Source organism: Diabrotica undecimpunctata, chromosome 4 (genome assembly GCF_040954645.1).
Source record: "Diabrotica undecimpunctata isolate CICGRU chromosome 4, icDiaUnde3, whole genome shotgun sequence".
Taxonomy (NCBI): Eukaryota; Metazoa; Arthropoda; class Insecta; order Coleoptera; family Chrysomelidae; genus Diabrotica; species Diabrotica undecimpunctata.
The window spans coordinates 160,395,745-160,412,224 of record NC_092806.1 but is presented as its reverse complement, the minus strand read 5'-3'; the positions used below and the strand labels follow the sequence as shown (position 1 = coordinate 160,412,224).

The following is a 16,480-nucleotide window of genomic DNA, read 5'->3' as shown; positions in this document are numbered from 1 at the left end:
TGTCCATCGCCCATCTGTCATTCTGGCTATGTGTCCTGCCCATCTCCATTTTAGTCTGGCTATCTTCTCGATGATGTCAGTCACTCCGGTTCTTCTCCTGATGTCTTCGTTGGTTATTCTGTCTCGCAGAGTTATTCCTAACATGGACCGCTCCATTCTTCTCTGCGTGACTCTCAGTTTGGTAGCTGCTGCTTTTGCTAAGGTAAGTGTTTCTGCTCCGTACGTCAAGACTGGGAGGACGCACTAATCAAATACCTTTCTCTTTAGGCATGTGGGCAGCTCACTTTTAAAAGTTTCTCTCAGTTTTCCAAATGCTGCCCACCCAAGGCCGATTCTTCTCTTCAGTTCATGAGTCTGGTTATCCCTGCCAATCATAATTTCATGTCCCAGGTATTTATATCTATCTACGAGTTCTATTTCTTTCCCACCAATACTGATGTTCTGGTTGGGTACCAAATTGGTCATGATTTTTATTTTCGAGATATTTATATTTAAACCTACACTTTCTGTAGCCACAACGAGTTCCTGTACCATCTCTCTTGCCATACCTAGATCTTCAGCTATTATAAGTATATCATCGGCGAAACGTAAGTTGTTTAGATATTCTCCATCTATTTTTATTCCCTTTGTCATCCAATCCAAACTCTTAAAAGCATGTTCTAGCACCGTATTAAAAAGTTTAGGTGACATTGGGTCTCCTTGTCTAACCCCCCGTTCTATTTTTATGCGATTACTGTTAGTATGTAATCTGACAGTGGTTGTTGCCTGCAGGTATATTTTGTATAATAATTTAGTATATCTATAATCTAGCCTGCATTCTTTAAGCGCCTGTAATATTTTGCTTAGCTCAACTGTGTCAAAGGCTTTGTGAAAATCGATAAATATTAGAACTAGCGGTTTATTGTATTCCACTGCTTTCTCTATTAGGGTTTTTATACTTTGTAGATGGTCATTTGTTCCGTAACTTTTTCGGAATCCTGCCTGTTCCCTTGGTTGATAAGTCTCTAATTTTCTTTCCATTCTCTTAACTAGTATTCGCGTAAACAACTTATATATATGGCTGAGGAGGCTAATCGGTCTGTAATTCTCTAAATTTGCTTTGTCTCCTGCTTTGTGTAATAGAATCATAGTAGCGTTGTTCCAGTCTGTTGGAATATTGGCGCTGTGAAGGCAGATACTGAAAAGTTGTTTAATTTTTTCAAGTAATACATCCCCTCCAATTTTTAGTGCTTCTGATACTATTCCATCTTCACCCGGGGTTCGATTATTTTTCATTTTCTTCAGGGCTTCTTTGATTTCTGATTTTGTTATATCGGGCATTAAATCTGATCCTTGGTTTAATACCCCAGTTTTTAGTGTAATTGGAGGTTCCGTATTGTTATCTTTTTTTCTTGATCTATATAACTCTGTGTAGAACTCTTCGACTATTCTTAATATTTCATCTCTGTTCGTTGTTTCTTCTCCAGTGCTGTTTCTCAGTTTGTTAATTTCTATTTTCCCCTTTTGTACGCTCCTCTTCAAAACTTTCATGTTCTTATTTTGCTCTATTGCCTGTTTTGTTTTTTCTACATTGTAGTTTCTTATGTCTTTTCTTATTGCCTTTGTGATATAAATCACAAAGGATTTATATATCAAACCATAAATCATTCTAAACAATTTATCGATTACAGAGGGAAGTAAGATGTACTATATTCTCAAACACAGTGCATGGCAAGTTCACTTTATGGCAAGATTATCTGGCCGAATTTTACTTCAAGAGAAAATTTCCTGACCACATCAAGTGAATGTACCACTTTTTTCTTTCTGCCGTCAAATTATATTCACTACCATATTAATAGGGTAAACACTGACTCATATCTACTATATTGTATTAAAAATTTAAATTCAACATATTTACTCCGCAAATAACAATTATATATGGTGGAACATTGTATATGTACAAAATATTTGACTTAGTGCACAAACACCCAGAATTTGTTTTGCCAAGTTAAAACAATTTTGGTTATTTTACATTGTTGTATATTTTTACATGATTTAACAGCAAAAAATGATTGATGTTTATAATTGGTTTATTATATTTTATATAATTAGGACTGTTTTGTGTTTTGATAACATTTTCCTCTTGTCAGTTTTTGATTTCCTACTTTTTTTCAATTTTTGTTAACATTTTTCCACTTTTCATATGATCCGCAGTAAGTCATGAAAAATTTGGCTTTTTTGCATTTTTCAGGCTACATTAAAAAAAAACGCAATTTTAGTACTAAGTTAACTAAATTTTAAGAGTTCTGTTGACTCAAAAATAAGATAATAGAAAAAAAGAGTGAATGTTTTAACTAAGAAAACTTATTTTTTCGCTACTAAACTGGGAACTTCCAGTGTTCTCTTATAGTGATAGTTTATTTTTAATATTTCTTCTATATCAGATCAAACTATTAACCTTAAGCCTAACGGTACATAAGGAAGGTAAAAAAAATGACCATTTAATCCCAAGCCATACAGTTTTATTTAGTTTTTTTCTCTCTTTATTATAAAATGCCAGAATTGATAACGATGAAGGTGTTTTTAGAAACATCGATGATGTTTTAGCAAAACCCATTCCCCGTTTATGACTGTTCCACAACTTAATATCTAGTAAGATCGCAAAAATATAATTAGGACTTTTCTTTAATCACTTTTCAGGTGATATTGAGCCTTTTTTTTGTTAAGTTTGTGTAAATATAAAGATAACAGCGTATCCAGATGTTCTATGGTAAAAACACTGTTCATTGAGCACTGATCTTCCAAATTTGTTTGATGACTCTTTTGAAACAATTTACTCTATTAAACAATGCACTAGCAAAAACATAAAAGCTGTGCTATCATAACTTTCAAACAGTGTATAGGTAATTTGCAGGAAATTATAATTCTATTGGACATGGTATAGCTTTTATTATATCCTTAGAACACATGTCATTCAGTGGAAGATTTTAGAACAGAAAGACATTCTACTAACAAAATCATTGAAACATAGGAATTGGCAACATTTTTATGGTATAAAAAATTATAATATAATATAGCAGTATTCTATAACTATGTATTACATAAAACTGGCCTGGTTTTTCCCCTGGCTTTCTGTCCAAGCTTTGGCAATGGTTCTTTTCATTTCATCATCTCCCGATTCATACCTGAAAAACATTTAGTTATAATAACAGTATTTCAATCTAAATGTTAGTAAAACTTACATATTTTTCATCAATGACATTAGTCCCTCTGAAGGATCCATTTTGTCAGGGTCCATTTTAGGAGTTTTACTGTCTGATGCCTTTTTCTCCCACTCTGTGACATGTGACCAGTTATCTGATGATGTTTTTGCTGCATTTATCAATACCATATCTAAAAAATATCACAAATTACCACAATATCTTGAAAATAAACCTCAAACAATGTGGAAGAGTTTACACTAAACACAAAATCTTACCAGTTTTAACTTTCCATGTACTTTTTGCTGGATCGATATTTTTCAATAGATTTTTAATTTGCCAAATATGATCCTTATTATCCAGATCTTTCACAGTTAAACTTACAGTCTTGGCAGTAAATTCACAAGTGACATTTTCAGCCGGAACACTCTGTACATTTTTTAAAGTAATATAGAATTTGACATACTTTTCAGACTGATCCCATGCTGAAATACAAAATAAAGCATATTTATACATTGCTAAAATTACATTTAAAATCAATCAAAATATACACATGGTTTAGGGCTTACATACCATAATTATTTATTTTAACTTCATATCTCTTATTTACGGTTCCGGTAGAAGGACTAGGGATTGGAGAGTTTACAGGATTGTTTTGAGTTTTCACTTTTTCTTCCAAAAGTACCACTTCTGATACCAGTTTTCTGATTTCTATGCTCAGTATGTCTTTAGTTTTTTGTCTAGTGGCTTGTTTTTCTAGCAATTCGAGCTCGGCAATGTCTTTCTTCAGCTGCAATAGGTTTTTTGTTAATAAGTAAGAGAATTCAATTATTACGATAATACTTACTTCTGCGATTTTCTCCATTGTCATTGTTGAATACTTTCCCTATACACTATCCAATAGGTTCTTTAAGAACTTAAATTTTACAGACAACAGTTTGTTATTACAAAACTCAATACTTGAATTAAATAAATACGCAAGTGAAGGCTAACCTAACCCTCTTTATGAGCGAAGAAAGGAAAAGGAATATAAATTTAAGGTTATAAACTACAGACAGTGGCAGCTGGCAGCACATTGGAAAGGGTGGAATGATCTAGAATATTCGATTTTATGCCTACTAAAGTAAAAAATTACGAAAATATAAAACAAAAGTTCTTATTTATCTTTCGTTAAAAGATTTATTCGATTACATTAATATTATAATGTAATACTTTTTAAATATTTAGGTGGATGTTTTTCTACAATTCAAAGTAAAAGCAAAAGGGAAGAATAAATAGTAAATAGGTTATAATTTATGGATGACGTTTGGTAAATAAACAAAATAAAGCCGAGCTTGACTTGAATTTAAAGAATAAAAACCACCACAAACGATTTCATTATGAGGTAAAATATTTTGAATAATTACAGGATATATTTAATATTACTGTTTAGTACAAATTATTACTGATATATTATTGGTTTTCAGTGATAGTTGTTCTGTTCCTGGATGCAAAAATAAATCTGGGAATGAATGTAGAGAATTTTTCCCACTACCAACAAATGAAATTACTAGACAAACATGGCTTACATTTTGTTGTTTAACTGCAGAAAATTTAGATCACTCTAAAGGTAATTAGTGTGTTTTTTTAATTTTGTTATGTACATCATTCACAATGATGAGTATGCTTCTACCCAAAAATTAATGGCGTTTAATGGCCCTATACGATATAATTCATTATTTTTTCTAGTTGCCATTTGTTCAAACCACTTTGATCAAAATGCATATTTAACTGAAGTTAACAATGTAGGATCTTTAACATATCTAATAAAATTTCTGGATCCCGAAGCTTTTCCAACACTCAACTTACCTCCAGCTGCAAAAAACATATCGCTTAAGGACATTCAACTACAACTAGACAAAAGGAAAAACAAAACCGTTAAAAATTTACAATATTTGGAAGAATCTAATTATGCTCTACAGAAGAGAATCGATCTGATTGAAGAGGATATACAACACAAAATGAAACAATTGAAAGAACAAGAAAGAACTTTAATAAAGTTAAGATCACAAGATAGGGAAGGTTTGTCACATGAAGCACTTTCGAAGGTGTTCTCTAGAAATCAGATAAAGTTGTTATCTGGTAATAAAAGAACAACTTGGACTGATGATGACTTTGCAGTCGGACATACTATAATGCATTTGAGTAACAGAAGGTTCTATAATTATTTAACCAAAGTTTTAAATTATCCCTTCCCAGCTAGTTCAAGTGTTCAAGCGTTCGTGAAGAGAAATAAAGCTTTAAAGAGAGTGACTTGTGTAAGTAGTACAAAAAATTTGTAATAAATTTTTTTTTATAATTTTGTTTCTTTCCTATAAAAATCCTCAAAACAAGTTGAAAGAAAAGAAATTTGTCCTATGATAACATTGAGATTGATATTCAGATGAAATGTGTTGTGTTTTCTTCAAGAATTAATCATAGACACATTTTTTGTTTTGATATATACTATAAACGGATATGAGACTGACATGTATAGAAAACCAACACACACCAACAGATATCTAAATTACAAGTCAAATCACAATATCAATATTAAAAAGAGAATCATTAAACCCTTATATGATAGAGCCAAAGTACTTGTCCTAACGAATATTCGTTCTTAGAGGAGAAACATCTGTTTTATTAGAAAATGATTATCCCTTGTTGTTTATAAGGACTTTTTAAGAATAGAATAGAACAACTTAAAACAGGATCCTACAACATTCACAAGGAATAATACAAAGAAAATAAGAATACCATACATAAAAGGATTATCAGAAAAACTTAAAACTATAGGGTTCAATGGAAAGATTTAAGTGTAGTCATGAAAGAAACAGATGGTAAAAAGAGAAAAATCAAAGAAGTGGCTCTAATTATGGTAAATGAGACCAATTGTGTCGCAAATTCCTCGGCAGAGTACAGTAGGATCTAGTTACCCATATTAAAAGAGGAAATCAATAAAAAGAAGATACCACTCTTAGTAAGTCAATAACATAGAATAGAATTTATTTAGTCAATATACAAAAATAGTTTTGTTTTTGACAAGTCAAAGGAATAGCGACAATTTACCTACATACATATAAATTTTTTTTTCGAATTTAAATATTACAAACAGATATTTAATATTAATAATTTAAGAAACGATAAACACACTAAATAAAAACATGAAATATCATAATAGGCAAATACCATGACCAAACTAGTACTATTATGAAAAAGCTGTACTTAGGGACTCCGTTTTTGAATAGAAACAATGTTTCAAAAAGTGTGATTTGATTTTAATCTTAAACAATAACAAGTGAAGATTTTCTACTTCATCTGGCAAAAAGTTATACAAACCAACATCAGTCGAATTTTGTATGCTCTTTGTCAACCTAAAACGTTGTGCTCTAATAGCATTTCTAGATCTTGTATCGTGATCATGGAAGTTGGAGTTTATGTTAAACTTACCTCTGTTGGCATGTATTTCAATCCGCGTCTCATATATAGTGAAGGTAGTGGCATAATACCTAAATCCATAAATAAAGGTTTACAGTGTGCCCTATACTCTGCTCTTGCAAGTATCCTCACTACCCTTTTTTGTAGTTTAAAAATTCGATCTACGTGAGAAGAATGACCCCAAATAGTTATTCCGTACTGTAAATGGCTATGGAATAGTGCAAAGTAGCACATTCTAAGGGTACTTTTAGGAATCATATAAACTAAGTTGCGTATTAAAAATATACTTGTAGCAAGTCTAGAACTTAAGTAATCTGTATGAGCACTCCAATCCAAATTATCATCTAGAAAGATTCCTAATGGTTTAACATTATTTCTTGAGATATACTTCCAATCGGCACTAAAAATCAAATTCTGATTTTTCTCTTCATTTAACTTCAGCCCATTATGTACAAACCAGTTTTTTGCTTTCTGGGTATTACTATCTATTTTAATTTTTAAATTATGCTGATCAATATCAGTATTAACGAAAGTTGTATCATCTGCGAAGCAAACACATTTTATAGGAAAAGTATAGTGAAATAAATCGTTCAGATAAATAACAAAGTGGGTCCTAATATCGAACCTTGAGGAACCCCATATTCAACAGTGTTAAACTCAGAATAGCTGTTATTAAAAAAAACTGCCTGTTTTCTATTAAGTATGATCTAAATAGATTAAGAGTTTTTCCCCTAATAGCGTATTTATGCATTTTTTCCGACAGTAATTCATATAAAACACAGTCAAAAGCTTTGGATAACTCACACAATGTCAAAGAAACAAAATGGCCTTTCTCCAAGCCATCAACTATATCTCTCACAATTTTCTGTATAGCTAGTGTAGTGCTACACTTTTTTCTAAAGCCATATCGATTTCAAAAAATCTATGGCTACATTTTTATTTGTAGAATTAAAAGATTTTCAAATATGTTTAGCTACTGAAGTAAAGTAATTATTGAAATCATTTGATGTAATCGTGCTTGGACGGACTTTTTTATTTTGAAATTTATTTCTGTGATAATTTATGACTTTCCAACTGTCACGAGATATATTTTCTGAATTGGAATAGAAATTCTCATAAGCCAGTTTTTTTCTTTAATGATATTGTTGATTTATAGTGCTTCTTAAACATTTTATACTCACTATATTCCTTTGTAACATCAGCAATTATCTTGACTGTGGAAAGATTTTCTCGCATTACAATTAGTTCATCATCAAACCAAGAATTTGGAGCTTTACTATGAGTTCGTGATTTTTTTATTGGAAAATTAATTTCAGTTATTGAGGATACATCATTTATGTTTTTAAATAACAAACATAAAATCAGAGTTGGTGTTTATTTAGAATAAACTAAATGTAAGACCAAACACTTATCATGAAGGATAGTATCATGGGTTTCTGAAGTGGAAATTGAAACATCAAAATAAACGTTTTTAAACTTATAGTGTGGCCTATTTCCAACGAAAATAGTAGTTGCATTAAGATACCATAAGAAAATAGCTTCAGAACAGTATAAATTATGAACGTGTATGATTAGATTTATGTAGCACAACAATGCTAGCAAAATAATATATGTTAGAGATAAAGATGGGACATAGGGACATTAAGCTGTGTTAATCCATGCAAATTAAAGAACAAAAATGTTTTTTCATAAAAAAAATTCAATAAAACAACTTTCAATGATATAAAAATATATTTAAAATAAATGTTATGTCTTTGATATACAAAAGCGTTAGTAATACTGCAGCTTGTTTCGTCTTATAGTTATCTAAAATTTTCAACAAATTACAAAGGAGTTTCTGCAACTGCCAACATCTTCCTTATATCAACAATCTTCTCTCTGGGTTTACCTAATTTAGCACCTTTATCTTGTTCATATTTATCAATCTTCTCCCACTGTTGCCAATTAACAGTTTGTATATTTTTCTCATTAATAATCTTCCTTAATTGTTCATAACCTTCCTTTGGCACATCTACCAAGTTTTCTTTGTTGATATCATCAACAATTTTATCTGCTACTTCAAATGCATTGCCCATTGTACTCAAAATGACTCCAGTAGGACCAGTTCCTAACCATCCTGATACATACAGGCCTCTATCGACTTTAGAACTACTGTTTTGTACTACGCCTTTCTTAAAATCAAAGGGAATACCATTGTCTACTTGTACAGACTTATAACCTATGCTAGGAATGGCTAAATCAGTTTTTAGTTCTTCTATTTGATCTGTCAGCACAGCTGTTTGTGTTAATACATCTGATCCATCAAGTTTGTTGATTCCTAGTACAACTTTTTCGACCTTACTGCTTCCAGTCAGCTCTAAAGGAGATCTATGGAATATAGGTCTAAATGTTTTATCACCTTTTATGTTATTTTCACTAACAGCTTTCAACATAAGTTCTGTAATTCTCTTTTTTGGTCTTGAAAGGATGGATAGATGCTCAGATATCCCTGTAAAATCATTAGATCGCCAAATTGATGAACAGTTAGGCAGTTTGAGCATTTCTCTCAGTTCTTTTATAGTATATGCAGCTTGTAGAGGTCCTCTGCGACCAATGAGGTAAACTGTTTTTATTTTTGATCTTGATAAAGATTCCAGTGCATACTCAGTTATATCTGTTTTCTAAAAAAAATAAATTTAAATTATACCTGATTTGAAAACTCATGTCAACAGTTTTTATGGCAGAAATTACCATACCCTGAATTTATTTATTCTATTCCAATTAGATCTACTCTCACCTTCAAATCATCCACAGGACTTAAAAGGATTCTAGCCACATCCATTGCAACATTTCCCTGACCAAAAATAGTAGCCGTTTCTCCATTGAGATCTATATCTAAGTTTTTATCCCAGGGTGTACCATTGTACCACCCTACGATTTTTCTAGCTTCTATAACGTTTTTTAAGCTTTCACCAGGAATGTTGAGTTTTCTACTTTCATCAGCTCCATAGGTCTAAAATAAGATGAACATAAAGAATATTTATTGTTTAATACAAGGATTAGGACATACACAAAACTTTTTTTTTGTATTTTAGCCTTGGTTTAGAACCTTTAGTCAAGTAATTACATACAAATATTAGTATTCATTCATTCAGGATTGTACACTTTTCACGCTTACGGGTTCATCAGAGCGACTTCATTATAACACTACACAAAATGTATGAAGATAAAAAAAATGAAGAATGTGAAACCATAGCAATACGCTACATCTAGTATACTAGAATCATGATTTCTTACTGTATCATATCATAAACATTAATTAAAAGGTCTACTTACTAGGAGTACAACATGATAGGCACTTCTCAGCTGATCTAGAGTAATATCGCTCCCCAAGCTAACATTACCTAAAAACTTCACACATTGACTCTCTGCTACCTTCGTGAAAGTATTAATAACATTTTTAACTTCCGGATGATCTGGAGCAACACCAAACCTAAAATTAGTTTATAAAAACATTTGGATGTTAAAAAGCAGTTCCATTTACCTTACCAAGCCAAAAGGTACTGGTAGCTTTTCGATGATGTCTATCTCAGGGGAGTTTAACTTTTTTAGTAAACGTTGCGCCGCGTAAAATCCAGCGGTTCCTGCTCCCACGATACAGATTTTTGGTTTTATTTGGGTTTTTGTACTTAAAAATCTATTTAAAAGGTAATTAGGTCGAAACGTCATTTTTAGGTTAAATCATATTAAAATTAAATTCTTCTTTTTGATAGTGAGAGATAAGGCAAAAAAAAAACTCATCTGAGTAGGTGTATGTACACGAGTGGTTATTACAAAACTGCTCACATACAATTCTTTTTTCTATTTCACGATGAAACTCAAGTCAGAAATGTAAATAAGGGATATACTTACTGGATATTTTGTTAAGACTAGCCAATGCCAATATTATGGTGGCCATAAAATTCGTAGCAGGTTTAACAACAGATCGATAAGCCATACTTCCACTTGCCAATTTAACATGATATGAATCAACATATACACCAACAAAATCATAGGGGACATGAATTTTTAGAAACATCAAACTTGGATCTACCTATGAAGTAACAATAATTAAAAATTGTTCAAATTTTGAGCTACCAGTTCTAGAGAATCCCAGGTCTAACCAGAAATTAATTTAAAAAGGTTTTGTAAAGATATTAAAAAAAATAGCTGAAATTCCAAGAAAATTATGAGAATAAAATGGAAAATAACTGAAAAGTTACTAATACATAAATAAAAAAGCAGAAACCGAAGAAAATTCGACGTGAAAAATATAAATGACTCGGTAGTGAAGATAAAAAGGACTAACAATTTTTATTTAAAAAAGAATGTAAGGAGCATATTATCTGAAGGGATGACGAATGATATGAGATAAAGCTCAAAGGAATTGTAGAACTATTTAGGTCCAAGGAAAAGTGATAATAATATATCTCCCTGGTACAAAAATGTTACGAGACAGAGAATATAAACTAACCACAACAAATAATCGAAGAAAAATAATATCCCTACAGATATACTTACATACACATTAATTTATATATTTCAACTTCGAATATAAGACGAGAACGTTATCTGCTGTAAATGTAGTACTTATGTAGTTGTTGTACCAGATATAAAAATTGGGGTTGAATAAAATTTAATATTTACATTTTATTTCAATTGATTGTCACTCTGACATCGCACCACACTGGTTTCATTTAGTATTTATAAGTTCTATAAGCATACTTTGATCTTTTGAAAAAAGCATTAAAATAATCAATACCACATTACCAGATAAAATTATAATATATTGTGTATCTAGTAGTAAAAACAATAAATTTCCAAAAGACGATATTAATTTATCATCGTGGGAATTGTGGCAATGTTATTTAAAATTTTTGAAAGTTCATATATTTTATTCCCATAGATGTCGCTAGTTCTCTCTTAACATTGTAAGTGTAGCTATTGTTGAGGTATACCCTTGCCTGGAAATTTAAAGTTATCGCTTCTCGGCCTCTGGCTAAGATCAAAGTGTAGTATCTGTTCTTATCAGCTTAATATCTGATACGCCCCGCATGCGGGGCCAGTATATTAAACTGATTTTTGGAAATAGATGGAAGGTAAGGGGCTTGCTCCACTTCTATCACGGGTTGGCCCGGTATTGCAGTACCGCCGGGATCGGCCCACAAAAAATAATCAAAACATAATAAAAAACACATTTCACCTCTTTAGAGGTTAATGGTAAAATAAACATTGGGGCATATTTATTGCATTATTTAACCAGACAACAACCGAACACAGAGAAGCGACAACCTTTGAAGTTACGTGGCCAAGCCGCCAATGACAGCTAACAACCAGAAAATTAAGTGGTCAGTGGGCATATCACACAATATAAATTCTTAAGAGCGTAGGCGCAAAATTTTGGGCCAATGTTTTTTAAATGCATTCATTTTTTTCAAATCCTGAAAAAACTAATAAGTATTTTTGAAAAATTTAAACGCAGAATGAAAGACTACATTATTACTGAAGGCCGAAAGTCCCTGAAAACACCTATAATGTTTATTTTAATAAGTTACAGGGGTGAAAAAAAAAAAAGAAAATTAGTGTGATTTTTAATTTCAAATATCTCATTCAAAAAAACTTTTTGTTTATTCTAAGGGACTTTCGGCCCTCGGTAATAATGTAATCTTTCATTCCATGTTTAAATTTTTCAAAAATATTTGTTAGTTTTCTCAGGATTCGAAAAAAATGATTGTATTTAAAAAGCATTGGCCCAAAATTTTGCGCCTACGCTCTTAAGCGAAACAAAGAAATTACTAAAAATCTTAAAATTTCAACAGAACAAGACTTCAAAATTGCAAAAACATGGTTGCAAATAAACAAACTTACATTAAATTATGAAAAACTAAATAGGTACTCATCTACTTTTTGCTATATACAAAAGTTGTCTGCCAATTTTTAATTCGTTAAATATAAATAACAAAGATCATTGAAGGTACTGCGTCATGCGCCAATGTTTTTCTTTTATTTCCTTTTACAATAACATTATCTTCAAAATTCAGTTCACAAATCCTATAATTATTATAAAGTGAATCCATTTTTAATAACAAATCTTCTCGTCTGCAAGCTTCTATCCACACTTTGGCACTACAAATTTTTAACAGAACAAATTTTAAACAAAGAACCTTTTCTGTATTTATAAATAATACTTTATTATAATAGTAATAGTCTCCCGTTTTACTAATACTATATTATCTAATATCTAATACTTTATTACTTACAACTATAAGAGTATTAGTATATTCTAAGTATATTGTAAGTTATGAAATATTTAACTTTTGTCAATATCTAATCTTAATAAATTTACAGTTTTCTCCTAAGTCACAAAAATGTCACTAAATATTGAGATATGCAACAAATAAAGTTTTAATATTTTTTATTTGTAATTCCCATTTAAAACTCCTAAATATTTTATGTACTTCGATCCATATATTTGATCTTTTTTATTTATATTTAACGAATTAAAAATTGGCAGACAAATTTTGTATATAGGAAAAAGTAGATGAGTATAATACCTATTTAGTTTTTTCATAATTTAATGTAAGTTTGTTTATTTGCAACCATGTTTTTGCAATTTTGAAGTCTTGTTCTATTGTAATTTTAAGATTTTCCCAATTATCGGTCTAATTATGTTTCCAACAATTTTTAGTTTGAGCATTTTAGTAATGTCTTTGTTTCGTTTAAGAGCGTAGGCGCAAAATTTCGGGCCAATGCTTTTTAACATTTTTTTGGAATCCTGAGAAAACTAACAAATATTTTTGAAAAATTTAAACACAGAATGAAAGATTACATTATTACCGAGGGCCGAAAGTCCCTTAGAATAAACAAAAAAATTTTTTGAATGAGATATTTGAAATTAAAAATCACACTAAATTTTCTCTTTTAAATACTTATTAGTTTTTTCAGGATTCGAAAAAAATGAATACATTTAAAAAACATTTGCCCGAAATTTTGCGCCTACGCTCTTAAATAAAATATTCTCGTGTATAAAACCCTCTATATATTTTTATTTCCTAAAAATACTATATTCGTATTGTTGTCTTCGAGCGCACTGACGCCGGGCCACCATCTGTTGATTTTTTGACCTGAGCCTTCGGAGACTTGCGTCTTTCAATAAAAGAAATAGCACTGACACCAAATTTAATGTTTTCATTTTGAACTATCCCTTGGCAGACCAAAGTTTATTTTTTATAGCTCGGACAGACACGTCGGCGTCGGCTTACTGTTCGAAAGGCAAACCAATACTATTATGTAATAACTAATAATAATTACAAAGCAATAGTAATTACCTGTTATTATTCTTAGGAAATCTAAATAAACTTATTCCTTTTCCTGTCACAGATGAACATCCGCGAATCGCACAAATATATCCAGACATTTTAAATATAAATTAAACTTTTAACTATAAACTATAACTATAAACTAATATATTTAACTATAACTATAACCTTTTAACTATAAATAAATTATATAAATGGTCAAATGCACTTGTTGTGTCGAGTATTTACCATAGACGCCTACGCAGTGGCGCACCGAGGGGGGGGGGTTGGGGGTTAAACCCCCCCCCCCCAGGACCCTATTCCGACACTGTTACTTACACATTTAAGGGACTAAAAATGGAGGTAACACCATAAAAAAAATTTTGGTGACCAACCAAAACCCCCCCCAGAGGCAAATTCTAGGTGCGCTACTGCGCCTACGGACTATCGAAAACAACAAGAATTAAAGAATAAGCACGTGTTTTTGACAGTTACACAACCAGAATCGGGCATGCGTATACAAAAATGGTACACGCTTTTGGACCGTTGTGTCGTTTCTATGTGTGTTTGGTTTTTCTATGATTTAACTTCAACACTACTGTAACAACAATTTAGTAATAAATAATAACATAATGCAATTGATTAAAAAAACTTCATAACCACTCGAGAAACGACGAAAGCTTGTCGATACCAGATACCTTGTTCGTAGAACATAAAAGATAGTAGAAAAGTAATGAGGAAATCCTTGAAAACAGTAGTAAAATTATAGCTACACTGAGAAACAAACTAATTTTATTACTAAAACTAGTGTTTTTTAAGTAGATGTTTTGTATGAATTGTATTTTTTCTGTAAAATATAACCCATATATCAATTATTCTGTACTGGCAGCAGTTTTTTTAAACATACAAATAATTGAACTAAAAGTTTTTTAGTACGCTAAAAAATCGATTAATTTTAATGCTCAGTTGAATTTAATAGTTCATTTCAAAATAGAGATAATCAGTCGATTTCTACTACTTTTTATCGATTTTTTTAACGTACAAAAACTTGTCAAAATCGATATTTTTGACGAAAGATTTTTTTTGCTTATCAATAATTATATTTTCGAAATTTCTATTAACTTTGTAATGGATCGGGAAGAGATTTGTAGCACTAATTCAAACACTCCGAGAATTTTAACTATTATTTATTTATTATTTCCACTTACATCGATTTTAGAGAGGAGGTGTGATAAAACTCGTTGACTGGTTAACTGACTTTTAGAACTAACTATGTATCAGCTATGTATTAAGAACTTTTTATGTATTCGCAATAGCCAATTCCGACAGGGGGCGCTGAAGATTTCAAAGATGGACGATAACTTCGACAAAACAAATCATTTTGTCATTTGATCTCTAAGCTATAGCTATAAAATGTTTAATGTAAATCATTTACACGTGTGTTTTGCCAAAGTAAAAGTTGGAGTACGTTTTTCAAAGTTTATTTGTTTGTGATTATAGTTTATACATAAGGTAATTGACTCCAAAACCTGAATAAAAATAAAATTAAATGTTTGTTTTTCTACAGTATCTATGTCTGAAACATGGGAAGTAAAATTTACATTATCTTAATTATTTATATGGTTGCAAGATCGGCAGAGATCTTTAGTTTAGGTTGAGGCAGTTTTTGGAGCTGGCCACGTTATATTTTGTAAATTACGCCTTACGTTTTCTACTAATAACTTCATGAGACCGTAGGGGCAATTTAGCTGATGAAACAGCATTTTTCATTTTTCAGCGGAAACTTATGTATGGAATTTTTTTTGTGAATTATAATGGGAGGAACACTGCAATAGTTTTTTGAAGCCGAAGTCATTGTTAATTACAATATAAACCGGTCGCTAATATGTATACAAAATAATGACAATTGCAAGGTTTTCCCGAAGTGGATGCTTTTGAAATCTACCACCAGGCGTCGCCCACATTGCGGTTCCTTGATAATATCTTTTCCATTGCTTGACTTGGATTAAATATATTTCATATTATTTGTTGGATCATTAGCGTTACTACCAAAATTTATATCTATTTTTTTATTATTTATATCTATTTCTATTATTTTAATGAGCAAAGTTCAGTAAGAGTCCAAAAGTTATTTACCTACTTTTTTTATTAAAGTTTAAACAAGAAATTAGTTGCAGTTAAATAAAAATACTTTGACTGTAATTTTCTTAATGAAATCTAAAATGATTAAATTCCGTTAACAAAGGAAATTTCTTATTGTTTATTCTTTAGTATCAGTAATGTTTAATTTAAATGATGATAGGAAAAGTTGCATTATTATTTCTGTGCTGATTAAAAGTTAACAAAATTCGTTTAATTTATTAATGTTTGTATTTTGAGAACGATTTCCGAAGTGGAAATTGAAACGTCAATAAACGTACTTCAACCTTTAATTGTGGCTTATTCCCATTTAAATAGTAATTAATTTAAAATGCCACAAGAAAATAGCTTCAGAACAGAATTTCTTAATTGCGAATGGAATTTTTTAGA

The 16,480-nt window shown here is 30.8% G+C and overlaps 3 protein-coding genes and 1 non-coding gene across 5 annotated transcripts; 2 read left to right on the top strand and 2 right to left on the bottom strand.

Annotated features, from left to right (window-relative positions):
- Nucleotides 1–2,903: 2,903 nt before the first annotated feature.
- Nucleotides 2,904–4,200, bottom strand: LOC140440366 (calcyclin-binding protein). Its single transcript, XM_072530822.1, has 5 exons — nt 4,027–4,200; nt 3,753–3,969; nt 3,458–3,664; nt 3,222–3,372; nt 2,904–3,164 (listed from the first exon to the last, which is right to left on the bottom strand). The coding sequence occupies exons 1-5, from the start codon at nt 4,048–4,050 to the stop codon at nt 3,077–3,079; spliced, it is 687 nt and encodes a 228-aa protein (XP_072386923.1). The 5' UTR covers nt 4,051–4,200; the 3' UTR covers nt 2,904–3,076.
- Nucleotides 4,201–4,254: 54 nt separating this feature from the next.
- LOC140440364 (uncharacterized) lies at nt 4,255–5,521 on the top strand. Its single transcript, XM_072530821.1, has 3 exons — nt 4,255–4,563; nt 4,646–4,788; nt 4,908–5,521. The coding sequence occupies exons 1-3, from the start codon at nt 4,559–4,561 to the stop codon at nt 5,498–5,500; spliced, it is 741 nt and encodes a 246-aa protein (XP_072386922.1). The 5' UTR covers nt 4,255–4,558; the 3' UTR covers nt 5,501–5,521.
- A 2,826-nt stretch (nt 5,522–8,347) lies between these two features.
- On the bottom strand, nt 8,348–11,309 carry dare (NADPH:adrenodoxin oxidoreductase, mitochondrial). Of its 2 annotated transcripts, XM_072530820.1 has the most exons (5): nt 11,175–11,309; nt 10,159–10,311; nt 9,951–10,107; nt 9,412–9,627; nt 8,348–9,295 (listed from the first exon to the last, which is right to left on the bottom strand). In XM_072530820.1, exons 1-5 carry the CDS (start codon nt 11,180–11,182, stop codon nt 8,459–8,461), a joined length of 1,371 nt encoding a protein of 456 aa, XP_072386921.1. In that variant the 5' UTR covers nt 11,183–11,309; the 3' UTR covers nt 8,348–8,458. The 2 variants fall into 2 exon arrangements, with proteins under 2 accessions (XP_072386921.1, XP_072386920.1); XM_072530819.1 differs by lacking the exon at nt 11,175–11,309 and having other exon boundaries at nt 10,159–10,388.
- A 324-nt stretch (nt 11,310–11,633) lies between these two features.
- LOC140440402 (U2 spliceosomal RNA) lies at nt 11,634–11,824 on the top strand. Its single transcript, XR_011950821.1, has one exon. It is a non-coding gene; the product is annotated as a U2 spliceosomal RNA (small nuclear RNA).
- Nucleotides 11,825–16,480: the final 4,656 nt, after the last annotated feature.